Source organism: Carettochelys insculpta, chromosome 1 (genome assembly GCF_033958435.1).
Source record: "Carettochelys insculpta isolate YL-2023 chromosome 1, ASM3395843v1, whole genome shotgun sequence".
NCBI lineage: Eukaryota > Metazoa > Chordata > Testudines > Carettochelyidae > Carettochelys > Carettochelys insculpta.
In genome coordinates, this window is record NC_134137.1 from 11,370,518 (window position 1) to 11,384,559 (window position 14,042).

Below are 14,042 nucleotides of genomic sequence, written 5' to 3' on the forward strand. Positions count from 1 at the left end.
CCCCTGTTTAAGACAGAGTTCCTCCTGTATCGTGTCCCCCGCAAGGGCCATCTCTGTCCAGATCTGCTCCTCCGCCAGCTTCCCCCAGCTTGGCTTCCCACCCAGAGGCAATGAGCTTCCTCTTGCAGTGATGCCATTGATGTCCTCTGCAAGGCGAAGGCACCAGCATAAAGCGCCCCGGACGAGGCGACCTCAGAGATTGCTGAGGAGGAGCGAGGATGAAATGATACCTGAGTCCCCCCTCCCCTTCCCAAGCCTGCAGCCGGCTGCCAGCACCTGCCTGGCTTCGGCTTAGCTGCGGGGCTCTGAAGGCAGCTCTCTCCTTCCCTAGGGATACAATTGGACAGAGGGTTTGTTTTTTCCCCCAGCCAGAGCCCTGAATGAAGCCAGCGTCTGACATGTTGCCCTGATCCCTGCCCCTAAGGGCCCTTCTCCCAGCCGTGGGGCTGCTGGCATGGAGCTGAGGAGGGGTTTCCAATCCTGCCTGCTCTCGCTGGGCTTGCTGGGCCTGTGTGGGCCACCAGGTGAGAACGCGTACGCTCGCTTGCTCCTAAACTCGCCCAGGAGAGACCCTCGCCTTAGGAACTCCAGAGCCCTGCGGCTGGCTCTGGCCTGCTCACAGGCATTTACTGCTAGCAGCTAGGAACCTGGCAGGGCGCGTCCGCTCACCGTCCAGGAGCTGAGTTTGGTGCAGCTGCTCCCACGTAAATAATTTCCAGCCTGTGTCGGATTTTGTTATCCGGCTGTGAGTCCCTGTGGTAAAGGGAGCTGCTTTGCTTACGCCCCTCTGAGCAAACCGTGGGGGTTCTGGTTGGGTTTATTCAACGTCCCAGCCCGGTGTGGTCTTCAGTGAGTTTTATGCTCTTGGTTTAGCCAGGAACGACAGTCCCTCGAGGTGGCTGGAGTCTGGGGGAACTGCCCTGCATCCCCTCCCGTCCCCAGCTGCGGGGCAGGACAGGAACTGAAGCTGTGGGGTTTGCAGCCATTCAGCACTAGGCAGCCTAGGACTGGGGAGGCTCGAGCTCGAGTCCCTGTTGTGCCACAGACGTCCTGGGTGACCAGGGCTGTGAACAGATATCGCTGGGCTTTGGCCCGTGTGTGTGTGTGGGGGGGCTCTGTCTTCTGGGCCCCCTGGAAGGGAAGTGGCCTTGGGCTGTGAGGGTGGGGCTAGGGGCAGCCAACCCTTCACACTGCCTGGATTGCACTGTGCAGAGCTTCAGTGTTGAATTAAAGGGCCCTGTGCCCTGGAGAAACTTCTCGCTTTGCATCCTCACGCGCTAGCAGCCCTTTGCGTTGGCGGTACATGTCATCGCCCTGTGCCTCAGTTTTCCAGCAGCAGAGAGGGCTCATAGAACCTCCCGGGGCATTCCAATGAAGACGTGAAGAACAGCTGAGAGACGGCAGGTCGGTTGGGGCTGAGCCGTGATTTCATTAGTTACGTGATGCAACTATTGACGTGCCCATTAACGGTGTAATGCATCAGGGCCTGGCTGTGCCTGGGGGCTGGCTGCTCTGGGCTCTGTCAGCACACAGCTGACCGGTGCCTGTGGAGTCCTACCTGGGAAAGTCAAGCAGCAAAGCTCAGACTTGCCATTAGCTGGACGGAACCCAGCGAGTGGCCTGCTAGGAAACGGGGCATCTTGATCTGTAAGCGAACCGTGCGAGATGTCACCAGCCGCACCTGCGGGGAAACAAGATCCCCGTCATTAAACTTTCAAACCCAGCCAGGAGGGAGCTCGGAGCTGTGGCCTCCAGGCTGGAGCTGCAGCCGTGAGGTGGGAGGACACGGCTCTGAATCAGCCAAGGGGTGTTTCCGACATTGTGAGTCCCTGACCTCAGAACTGGGGAAAGAAACCTCCACGTTGTCCTCCAACCACCCTCCGCTTGGCCTAACTGGGATGTGTGGTCGGGCGGCTGTACCGGAACGGTGCTCGGACGTCCAATCTGCTCCCCTTGATGTCGATCGCTTTGGCCGCGTGCTGTGCTCTCTGGACAGCAGTGTAGACCCTGCCTCCAAGAGCCCCCGAGAACCACAAATCAGGTGAAGTACGAAGGCCCTGGAGCCAGGTTCACTGTCGCTGACGTACCGTCTCCAACTGCCTCATGAGTCTCCAATACAACTCAACAGTTTACATTGGTCCTCGCATACACCATGACAATGGCCGCGACTCAGTCGACGGCAAGGGGGCTCCGTCATCCCCTAGGTCACTCGACACAGCCCCTGTTACACACACTTTTATACACCGGTATAAACAAGTTATGTATCCAGGTACAGCCCCCTCGTTGTAATACATCGACATCCCCTAATGTAACTAGATCTACCCATTAACTTGGGGGATAATGGTGGTACCATCCAAACAACATCTCCATCCTGCTGTCATTACAACCTGTTCCTGAACTTGGGTGGGAATTAGTAACAGAGAGCTAGCCGAGCCAGTCTGTGTACTATCAAAACAAAAGAGCAGCCCAGTAGCACTTTAAAGACTAACAAAATAATTTATTAGGTGATGAGCTTTCATGGGACAGACCCACTTCTTCAGCCCATAGCCAGACCAGAACAGACTCAATATTTAAGGCACAGAGAACCAAACATAGTCATCAAGGTTAACAAATCAGAAAAAAATTATTATCGAGGTGAGCAAATGAGAGAGCAGGGGGCGGTGGGGGGGAGGGAGTCAAGAATTAGATGAAGCCAAGTGTGCTTCAGCCAAGTATGAACCAGGATGCAAATTTGCTGGGACACTATAGGGGCTCTTTTACGTCCGTGGCTTCATCTAATTCTTGACACCCTCCCCTCGCCCCTCTACTCTCTGATTTGCTCACCTTGGCCATTTCTACACAGACCACTTTCTTCAAAAGTGGCATGGTAATACATGGCCCGAAGTATGCTAATGAGGTGCAGATGCAAATTTCCCATGCCTCATTAGCATACTATCACGTGATTTGGAGTCCAGAAGACCATGCTTCCGGACTCCAAAATGCTGTGTGGAAGTGCAGCCCCGGGGGAGCTTCCGGAAGGAAGTCCTTCTTCCGGAGGCCCCTTCTTCCCAAAAATTTTTGGGAAGAAGGGGCCTCCGGAAGAAGGCCTTCCTTCCAGAAGACCCCCCAGGGGCCGCGCTTCTAAACAGTGTTTTGGAGTCCGAGAGAACAGTCTTCCGGACTCCAAATCACATGCTATGCTAATGAGGCATGGGAAATTTGCATGCACACCTCATTAGCATATTTTGGGCCGTGTATTACCATGCCACTTTCAAAGAAAGTGGTCTGTGTAGAAACGGCCCTTGATAATAATTTTTTTCTGATTTGTCAACCTTGATTTCTATTTTTGGTTCTCTGTACCTTAAATGTTGAGTCTGTTCTGTTCTGGCTATGATCTGAAGAAGTGGGTCTGTCCCACCAAAGCTCATCACCTAATAGATTATTTTGTTTGTCTTTAAAGTGCTACTGGACGGCTATTTTGTTTTGTTTTGGTTTTTTTGGGTGGGAAAGTACCTGGGGCTGAGCTGTTATCTGTGGGGAGGGGATGGGGAGCGCATGGTACCGACAGGATGTGTTTGTCTATCACTAAGCGCCCGGCTCTGGGTGCTTTGAGGTATTTTTATGTGCTTTTAGGCCCTGTAACTTACCAGCTCTGTCTCTTGCTGCATTCCTGTGGGGAGAATGTACCTAGCCCAGTTTTTGCGTTAACCCACCATTGTTCAGGCTTGAGGCCTTTAGCTTTGCTGTATGTTAACAAAGCATTGACTGTTGTCCTGGGCCTTTAGCCTTTCACCAAGCTTCTCATCATGACAGGATGGGCTCCTTGGGCTCACAGCGTCACCCCTCCAAGAGGTCCTCCTCAAGGCCAGCAATCTGTGGAAGGGTGGGTGGGGGGCTTCCATCTGTAAAAGTCCCCCCACCAGTGCCGCTACTGGTGGTATTGGCACAGTGGTTCTGCTGGCGTTCTTCTCGCTCGCCCTGGCAAAGGAGACTCACCACCTCGCGGGAGGTGGAGGGCACAGGACACATGTAGTCAGAAGAGCAAAGCTCGTTGCCTTGGGAATGCGCCGGTCTGTGTCAAAGGGCACCGGGGATGGGCTAGACAAGGCCCCCACTCGGAGAGCATTGCTGGCTCCCAGCCTGTGTGTTTGCACCGCAGGAGCCTGGACCGAGATCGGGGCTGGACTGGGCTTGGTGCTGTACGTGCAGGGACGCAGAGGCTGCCCCTGGCCTGCAGCACTTCCAAACAGAGCGGTGGGGGAGGGGGTGTCCTGCCATCCTCGTTGGGCAGAGGGGGAGCGCAGAGATCCACAGACTTGCCCGGGGCTCTGCTGCAGCTGGTGGCAGAACAGGGAGCTCACGTCTCCTGAGTGCCCGGCCAGAGACTTCGTCCCCACCACCGGCCTTCGCCCGGGGAGCGGATAGGACCCAAGGACCAATATCTCCCCTGTGCGGCTCTAGGGGAAGTTGTCTGAAGTGAGCAGCCATGCGGCAGCAGCCTTTGAAATGCTGGGAGAGCTTCTCACGGCTGCGTCTGCAGCTCGGAGGCCCCCAGAACCCGGCCGAGCCGTGCGCCGTGTGTCGTGAGGCCAGACCTGGGTGCTAGGAGTCTGCGGGGGGAGGGAGGGCGTCCCTTACCCCCCATGTAACCTCGCTGGCAGTAGCTGTGTGTGTCTCAGGGGGCAGGTTGCCTCGGGCTTTCCATTCCCACGTTCCTGCTGCCCTTGAGTCCCACTTTCCCTCCAGCCGGGCCGTGTGTTTTTTTCTCATCCCTTTAGGCTGCTCCGGGGCTCAGGGCAAATTTGCCTACAAGCTGCTCAACAACTTGTTTGCCAACTACTCCAATGCGCTGCGGCCGGTGGAGGACACAGACCGGGCGCTCAACGTCACCCTGCAGATCACCCTCTCCCAGATCATCGACATGGTACGTCTGGGAGGTGCCAGCCACGGCATGGCTGTGCCAGCCACACGAGACATGCCACCCGCAGGCAGGTGGAGCCCTTGTCTGGAGGCTGCAGGACAACCTCCCCCAAAGATCAGGGCTGAGAGAAACGCTCCGAAGGGTCAGTGCAACGTTTCCAGTAAGCTGAGTGCTTGCGCGGCCGCCCAAAAGACATTCGGGGCACCCAAGCAATCTGCTGAGCGCCCACAGCTGGCAACATCTGTTCTCTTGGTGGTGCACGTTCGCACGGGCCTTGGCGCGCACAGCAAAATTTGTTCCGCACATGGCTGGAAAAAGTTAAAGGGAATGCTGGTCGGTGCGTATTTTGCAGCTGGCCCCCAGGGTCTGCCCTTGGCCCAGGGTCTGGCCTGTGATTCTGAACACAGAGAGGGATGCAGTGACCCTCGCCACTGTCACAGCCACAGCGTCCTACCCCCAAAGGGGGAGCTCGCAGGAATTCATAACACCACTACAGCAGCATCTGGGTCCCAAAGAGGCCTGGACCTGTGATCCTCAGGCGCGGAAGGTTTTGTAGCATGGTCTGACTGCACGCCCCGACCCCGCACCCTTTAAACACATGAGCAGTCCCCTGGGTTAGCCTCCTGCCGAAAGCAATGCATGTGTCACCATCACCAAGACCAGGGTGGGAGTCCCTGGCACAGGTGGCTTTACACTCCCCGTGTGCTGGGGGCCCTCCACATCCACAAAAACCCAGCCCGTTAATCAGCGGCCATCTCCCCCAGAGGTGGCTGCATTTCACATACCTCCCCCCTCCACCACTCTTGCCCTCTCTTCTCCTTCCAGGACGAGCGGAACCAGATCCTGACGGCCTACCTGTGGATCCGGCAGGTGTGGGTGGACGCCTACCTGAGCTGGGAGAAGGACGACTATGATGGAATTGACACCATCCGTGTACCCAGTAGTTACGTCTGGAGACCCGACATCGTCCTCTACAACAAGTGGGTCAGAGGGTGCTGAACTGCACTGCCCCCAGGGGCAGGGGGGCTAGAACTAGGGCCCCTCCAGCTCCAGGAACGCAGGCTCTTGCCACCTGAGCCAGAGGCGGCTTGTTGCTGGCGGGAGGAGAGGTGGCTGAAGTGTCTCTTTGCAGGCTGCAGCCCCTTAGAGCAGGGGCAGGTGAGAGCCGGCCCGTGGGCCCGATCCAGCCAGCCATGCCTTTTAATCCAGCCCACGGCCCACCCCTGTGGAACGGAGCAGAGCCACTCCAAGCAGCTAATTGCTCCCTGCGGCGGTCGGCCCCCGGCCCCTAGCAAAATCTCTCAGCTCCCGTTGGCCAGTGCAGCACAATGTCTTGGTTCTCATTGGCCGGTTTCCAGCAAATGGGAGCTGAGAGACTTTGCTTGGGGGCGGGGCAGCATGGGAAGCCAGCCCCCACAGTGCACAGAGCCACAGGGAACAGCAGGGGCTGGGGCTGCTGGCAGTCAGGAAACCTGCCTGAGAGTGCTGCTGGCCGGGTGCTGCTCAGGTAAGTGCCTCCCAGCCAGAGCCTGCCTCTGGTACCCCACCCCCTGCTGCACCCCAGAGCCTCCATCTCCTCCTCCATCCATCTCCAGCCAGAATCTGCTCCAGCACCCACACCCGCTCCCGGACCCTGCACCCCAATCTCCTGCCCCAGGCTACAACCCCCTCCTTCTCCCATCTCCCTCCCAGCCCCCACACCCTCTCCTGAACCCCAGTTCCCCGCCCCGAGTTCCCTTCTGCACCCAGCCCACATGCCAGGCCCCGCGCCCCCTCCATAGAAGAGCACGTGGCCCCCATAGAAAATTGTTCCCCACCTCTGCCTTAGCGGGTGACAGGTCACAGGCTCTGTCCGGAGGGGCTCTCGTACACATGTGAACAGGCTGATGAGCGCAGGCATTCCAGAGCCATGGGGAGATTGTACAACCCCTCCTCCCCCCAGTTCTGGGCACCCCCCCAGCACGGTGAGCATCACAGCCTCTGCCTTGGGCAGCAGTCCCCTCGAAGGCTGTGCAGATACAGAGTCCAATGACCTTCCCTCCTGACCCATCCTGCAGCTTGCTCACCTCGTCTGCTCAGCTCCCACCCCATGCCCTCCCTGGCACGGCACTGAGGGCGGCCGGACGAGAGGCGGCGGTCGCTGAGGCCTGGCAGGGCCCGGGTGCGGCCGAGTGGCCACGCCCACAAGCTAGCGCACCCCTCCTCCTCCTGACTGGAGCGGCTGAGTGTGTCCTGTGGCGTCTGAGCCTGCTCTACACTAGGGAGGTCAGTTGATTGCAGATACGCAATTCTAGCTACGGAAATTGTGTAGCTCAAATCAACTTGTCTGCAATCGACTCACCCGGCTGTTCTTGCAATATCGAGGAGTACAGGGGGTCGACCCCAGATCGTTCGATTTCACGCCTCTCTACCAGGTGTGTGAAGTCGAGCTCCAGCAGATTGGCCCCGACTGGGTCGGTCTTCGGCATAGTCTAGATCAGGGGTTCCCAAGCTGTTTGGCATCACGCCCCCCTTTTGATTTTTGAGAACTCCCTCCCCCCACTTCTTTCCCATCATCCAACCCCCCCTTTAACAGAAATTTCAATTTGCAATTTAAAATAAACACAAAAACTTGATGCAAAAATGTTATTTTAAATTAAAAATGAGCACAAACAGTTTTTCTTGGCCCCTTGTGGGTGCCTGGTGCAGCCCCAGCTGGCCAGCTGCCTGCCCCAGCCACCTGCCTGCCCCAGCCACCTGCCTGCCTCAGACCTGCGCTGCCAGAGCTGCCTCCCAAGCTCTGCACCGCCGGGGCCAGCCACCCACCCGCCCACCAGGCGTGGGCCAGCCGCTTGAGCCATTTGCCCAAGCCCCAAGTTGCCTGGGCCAGCTGCCGGCCCAAGCCACCTGAGCCCTGTGATGCCAGATCCAGCCAACCAAGGTCTCTGAGTTCTGCAAGCCGGCTGGCTGCCTGAGCCCCCCCAAACACCACCCCGAGCCCCTCCCCTCCCACAAAGCCAGGCATCACCAGCCCCCGGCTCTTACCCCATCCCCACTCCCCTTACCTGAGCCAGGCACCCCCAGCCCCCCATCCTCCTCCACCTCCCGCCCCAACCCACACTCACTCACCTTTGCACATGAGTCTTTGCTGGCTGCCTGCTTTTTATAGCGGCTGCGCCAGGTCACCCGCGTAAAATAGCAGGGGCTGAGAGCCAGAAGCAAAGGGTGGGGGGAATGATGGGGGGCTGGGTTGCCTCACGGGCCCCCTGGAATTTCTCCATGCCCCCCCAGGGAGGCACCCCCCCAGTTTGGGAAACCATGATCTACATGTGCCCTGGGGCTGAGCTGTGGGACGGGAGGGAAGCCTGGGACGGCAGCTGTGCCCAGAAATGGACCTCGCTTTTTCTTGTGTCTTTTTGCAGTGTCCAAGTGACTTGTTGCAGGGCTGGGGGGTGAGGCTGGGGCTGGGGTATCCTCAGAGCAGAAGCCTAATGACTCACTTGTTTAAAAACTAAATCAAGACCCTCCAGAGTCACCCTATAAAACCAGAAAGGCGGCGAGTGACCCAGAGACCCCACAGAAACACACCCGTGTTGGCCACCTACTGCTCCAGCAGGACCCTACCATAATCCCCTGGTGAGCTCTGGCCAACATTCATGAGCAGCCTACCCTAACCAGCCCCAGTACAGCAGAGGTCTTGGGCTAGCCAGGGCTCTGCAGTCCTGTCTCATGTGCGTAAGGACCCCTCCCCCACATCTGGGTTCCCTGTCCCTACAGCGCCGACGACCAATTCACAGGCTCCATGGAGACCAACGTGGTGATCCGCTACGACGGGCGCGTGATGTGGGATTCCCCCGCCATCACCAAGAGCTCCTGCAAGGTGGACGTCTCCTACTTCCCTTTCGACAGGCAGCAGTGCCGGCTGACCTTCGGCTCCTGGACCTACAACGGCAACCAGATTGACCTCCTGAACGGGCTGGACACGGGCGACCTGACGGACTTTGTGGAGAACGTGGAGTGGGAGGTGCTGGGCATGCCGGCCAAGAGAAACGTCATCATCTACGGCTGCTGCTCGGAGCCCTACCCCGACATCACCTACACGCTGCTCCTCAAGAGACGCGCCTCCTTCTACATCTTCAACCTGCTCCTGCCCTGTGTCATGATCTCCTTCCTGGCCCCACTGGGCTTCTACCTCCCAGCTGACTCCGGGGAGAAGGTCTCCTTGGGGGTGACTGTCCTGCTGGCGCTCACCGTCTTCCAGCTGCTGGTGGCAGAGAGCATGCCGCCCTCCGAGAACGTGCCGCTGATCGGTGAGTAGCTCCTTCTGCTGGCAGGTGGAAGGGCAACCGTGGACGACTTCTACCTGCTCTTCAGATGCAGCGTGTGATGCAGGTGAGCAGTTTTCAGCCGCCTACTTCCGTCCCAAGATGCAGGGTCCGCTCTGGTCCTCAGCCTCTTCACGAAAGCTGCCGGCACGCTGCAGCTGTGGTTGAATTCCAGCTTCCGTCCTAGCTTCCTTTTTCTGATGTTTGCAATCTTGCCTTAACGAGGGACATGGGCCACGCTCCACCACTTGCAGTCTTAAAGACAAGGCTGGATGTCTCTCGAGCAGATAAGTATCAGAGAGGTGGCCGTGTTAGTCTGTAGCTTCAAGAACAAGAAGTCTTGTGGCACCTTGTAGACTAACAGATATTTTGGAGCATAAGCTTTCGTGGGCTTTGCCTTTTTGTTTCGAAGCCTGGTCCAAATCTATTCAGCTTTTAATTTTGATGGTATTATTTGAGCAGGTGGAAGGCGTCTGTTTCCTCCCATCCTCAAACTCCATGTTTCATTTAGAAATCCTGTACTCAGAAGAGCTGCATTACAGCCAAATGCAATTAGAAGCTTTGAACTTGGCTTGTTTGGTGGCTCAAAGACTCAAGAGATTGAAGTCTCATTGAGATCAAAGACTCAGTCCAAGTCTGTGGCCCTCACATTTGCAATTTCTGTAATTCACAATAACGTTTTTCAACATGGTGTGACGTTTTGGGGGCTGTATTTTTGCACAAAGCTTTTTTGCTGTTCAGGGCCACAATTACCTCTTCGAAACTTTTGCAGCCTGACATATTCTTCCTCTTTTCTCTGTTATTTCAATTCTCTTAAAAAAAAATCTTGATCTCCAAAATGTTTTGATGGGGGTTCAATGTTCTAAACTCTTGAGGGCAGCACATGCACCCTGAACTGGGATAACCTAGACAGCTGCAGAGGAGAGCTTGGCCTTTGAGACAGATAACCAGCCAGCCTCTGTTCAGTTGGCCTCCGGTGGGTTTGGTTTAGCTGGGCTGCATATGGGAGGGCGTGGCCAAAGCTGGGCTGTGCTCTGTAGATTTCAGGAAGGCCTTAAAAACATAAAGCAGCCCAAGCCAAGTCTGAAGGACAGCTCTTGAGGCACAGCGTACCTGGTTTGCTCCACACCGACACCAGATTCTGGCTCTAAAGCTGTTGCACCCATGCGTTGAAGGACCATCCCAGTGTGCGGTGTTCTCCGATGGTCTCTTGTCTTTTGATAGTGGGACTCAACTGGGGGAAAGAGGCCATTCCCGGGTCTATACAACCTGCTTCTTCCTTGGAGCTAGAGGATCTGTTATTTAGCATAAGTGGCGGGGATGTGTCCTTTTCATGTCCAAGGTCCCATATCCCATTTGCTTAGAGGAATGCCTGCAACATTGTCCAACGCGTGCCTGCAGCCATGAGTTCCCCACGTGCGGGGTCGGTCACAACCTGCCCACCCTTCTTGTCTTTCAGGGAAGTATTACATCGCCACGATGACCATGATCACAGCTTCCACCGCGCTGACCATATTCATCATGAACATCCACCACTGTGGCCCGGGAGCCAAGCCCGTGCCCAAGTGGGCCAAGAAGTTCATCCTGCAGTACATGGCTCGGCTGTTCTTTGTCTACGAGGTAGGGGAGAGCTGCAAGAGTCCCAGGCGGCAGCTGGACCACCGGCCTGGGGTCCAGGCGGTGAACGGTAGGGCTGCCCAAGAGGAGCACCGAGCTCAGAGAAAGGAGAACTCAAACCTGACATGCCAGGAGAAGTCTCCACAGCAGGAGTTGTCACCCCAGCGGCTCGGCAGCCCCTCTGACTGGCAGGACTGGAAAAAGACAGGGCCGTGGATGCACGTCGAGCACGGCCAAGCCCAGGGTAAGGCAGAGGAGGGACAGCAGCGCCAGGTCTGTGCAAAGAGCCCCTGCCTGTGCCAGCACAGCAGCCTCCTGAAGAACGTCGAGTACATCGCCAGCTGTTTCCAGGACCAACGGGCGGCTCAGAAACGGACCGGAGAGTGGAAGAAAGTGGCCAAGGTCATGGATCGCATCTTCATGTGGATCTTCTTCATTATGGTCTTCTTCATGAGCGTGCTCGTCATGGGCAAAGCTGCCTGAAGGGACCACGGCGTGCAATGCCGGCGCTGCAGGTGCACGCTCAGGTTGGCCTGGGCGGCCGCTAGAAGCCATCGCATGAGGGGTCCCTCTGGTAGCGCGTTCCTCTAGTTCTGCAGAGACCTGCTCCCCGGCGCTTCTGCGGCCCGTCCCCCCGCCATGGAAACGGCTCGTGTTGCTGCTGCGGTGGCGTAGCTAGGCTGAAACCATCGCCGCCGTGTGCAGCGCAAGGGGAGGCTACGAGGAGGGGTGGCTAAGGGCCGGGGCTGGGGTGGGACATGAGTTTGGGGTAGGGCTGGGGCAGGAAACGGAGATCTGGGACTTGGGGGTCTATTCCCAGCTCTGGGCCATGACTGGAGTGTAGCGGGTTAGAGTGGGCGGGGGAGGAGCTAGCAGCCAGGACTCCTGGGTCCCATCCCAGCCCTGGGAGGGGTTGGGTTGCTGTCGCCTGCCCTCAATGCAGCGCGCCTGCTTCCCGCATGCTCAGCCAGCTCTGGGGGAGAGGGGCCCGGCAGAGAGAGAACGGAATAAAATCGCAGAACCGTCTCCTCGGTGCAGCTCTCCTGTGCGTGTCGTCCAGGGCTAGGCAGCCCCGCGGGGACCGTGCGTCGCAGCTCCAGGCCGCACGTGTGGGCACACAGGGTCTGCTGCGTGGGGCGTCTGCCGCCAGCTGGGTGGAGAGAGCTAATGCCGCTGGCCTGGTGGGAGAGGCTCTGGATTGTGGCTGCTCCCGCCCCAGCGACTCAGTGTGGGGAGACGCCTGCTCTGCTCAGTCCAGCTTCCCTCCCTTCTTCGAGGCCGTGCGAGGCAGCACTGGGAGCCAGGCAGGCAGGCGTTCCCCCGCCTCGTCTCCGGGGTGTCATTTCCATGGAACCCCCAGGCAGCTTCATTAGCAATTTCCCTGCTGCGAACGTGGCTGCTGAGTGTGCGGCCCAGCCCCATGGCAGTGTGTGCCGTGTGGGTCTGCCCGTGTGTTCTCCTTCCAAGAGGCGGGTCCCGTCCGATCGGTCCCCATCCGCAGAGTGTCCAGCCACGTCCCTTCCATCCCCACCCCTCAGTGAGGCCAGGCACCCCCTCACACCCGTCCAGCACAAGGCTGTCCTGGCCCCCGACCATCTCCAGCCCCTGCAAAGAGCCCAGGTGTGTTCCCATGTGTCCCGGCCTAGGGCAGGCTCTGCACTCAAAGTGCCACCCAGGCACCAGAGCAGGTTCGGGCAACACCTGTCAGAGATGCTCTACGGTGTCGGGTCCTGCCACGAGAGCAGGGGCCTGGACTTGGTGACCTCTCGAGGTCCCTTACAGTTCTAGGATTCTGTTCTTCTACGTCCAGGCCATCGGTTCATGATCTGGCAGTGGCTGTCAGAGCTGGGCGCGTGTTTGGGCGTGAAGAGGGCAGTGCTAGGGCATGTGCTGGGTGAGGGAGCGGGTTCTTGGGGGGCCAAACCCTGGGACTCCTTGCTGGCATGTGGAGAGACCACAAGGAGGAGCTCTCCTTCCTGCTGTGGAGCCTGGAGCTCAGCACCCAGCCCTGGTGCCTCTGGCTGCTCCACAGCTCTCTGGTGAAGGTAGAGGAATAGGAAACAATAGGAACCATTTTTTCACACAGCGCACAGTTAACCTGTGGGACTCCTTGCCGGAGGATGTTGTGAAGACCAAGACTATAGTAGAGTTTAATAAAGAGCTAGATAAATTCATAGGTGATAGGTCCATCAATGGCTATTAGCCAGGGTGGGCATGGAGGATGTCCCTAGCCTCTGTTTGCAAGAGGCTGGAAATGGGTGACAGGGAATTGATCACTTGATGATTAGCTGTTCTGTTTGTTCCTTCTGGGGCGCCTGGCGCTGGCCACTCTCGGAAGACAGGATACTGGGCTTGATGGGCCTATGGTCTGACCCAGTATGGCCATTCTTGTGTTCTTGTGTTCTTAGCGTGGGCTGCTCACCCCACCCAGGCACCCACCGCACTCTGTTTGCAGCGCAGGCCCTGCCTGGCACACTGGGATCACCCGACTCATCGCACGCCGGAGGCCTGGCCCAGCCGGGCTCAGCTCACAGCGCTGTTGTGCAATGCTGCGACCTCCCCTCCACAGCCCAGCACCCAGACCCTCCCACGCCAGCAGAGCCAGGCTTCCACCCCCTGAGCTAAAGGAGAACCCACTGGCAGGCTGGGGGTTCTGACACACAGGGGGCAGCTCTGACTCTGTCCAGTAGAGGGCAGTGGGCCACACACTCATCACAGGGCTGCTCTTCTCTGGATTATTTGTACAGAGCTAAGAGGCGTCTTTTCACCCTTCCCCTGCAACAGCCATTCCACCCTCCTGCTCCGCTTTGCTGCTCGTCTCTGCACCCCCTGTTCTATTGTGCTGCCCAGGGCCAGCTGAGACCCCCTTCAGTGCTGTGCAGAGGTGGGGGGGAATCCTGCCAGCTTTTGCCTGGACATCCACCCGGCTGTCTCCCTGCCTTTCACTTTGCTGGCTGTCTCTCCTCAGTTCTCCAGCCGTGGCAATAGTGATGGTCGCCGCTCTCAGCTGCCTGATGGCGTGGGGCCCCAGGACTCGGCATGAGCTTCCACCCGACCGCGACGGATCCAGGACCAGAGCCAGGCAGTCCTGGGACAGACGTACAGCCTTCTCCCAGGCCCAACACAGCTCGCGTAGGGTCCCCGCCATCAAAGGTGGGAAAAGTACCCCAAACGTTACTTGAGTAAAAGTGCAGCTGCTTTCTCTTCTGGATACTTGAGTA

At 57.9% G+C, this 14,042-nt stretch overlaps 1 protein-coding gene across 1 annotated transcript; it reads left to right on the forward strand.

Moving 5' to 3' along the window:
• Nucleotides 1-454: 454 nt before the first annotated feature.
• Nucleotides 455-11,304, forward strand: CHRNA10 (cholinergic receptor nicotinic alpha 10 subunit). Its single transcript, XM_075013849.1, has 5 exons — nucleotides 455-524; nucleotides 4,758-4,903; nucleotides 5,726-5,880; nucleotides 8,657-9,189; nucleotides 10,664-11,304. Exons 1-5 carry the CDS (start codon nucleotides 455-457, stop codon nucleotides 11,302-11,304), a joined length of 1,545 nt encoding a protein of 514 aa, XP_074869950.1.
• The last annotated feature ends 2,738 nt before the right edge of the window (nucleotides 11,305-14,042 follow it).

Bases quoted from the DNA above. Each gene is read 5' to 3' on its own strand.
- CHRNA10 (XM_075013849.1), top strand. From the start codon at position 455: ATGGAGCTGAGGAGGGGTTTCCAATCCTGCCTGCTCTCGCTGGGCTTG. The intron at 525-4,757 runs GTGAGAACGCGT...TCATCCCTTTAG, and splicing joins GGGCCTGTGTGGGCCACCAG to GCTGCTCCGGGGCTCAGGGC. The intron at 9,190-10,663 runs GTGAGTAGCTCC...CTTGTCTTTCAG, and splicing joins CGAGAACGTGCCGCTGATCG to GGAAGTATTACATCGCCACG.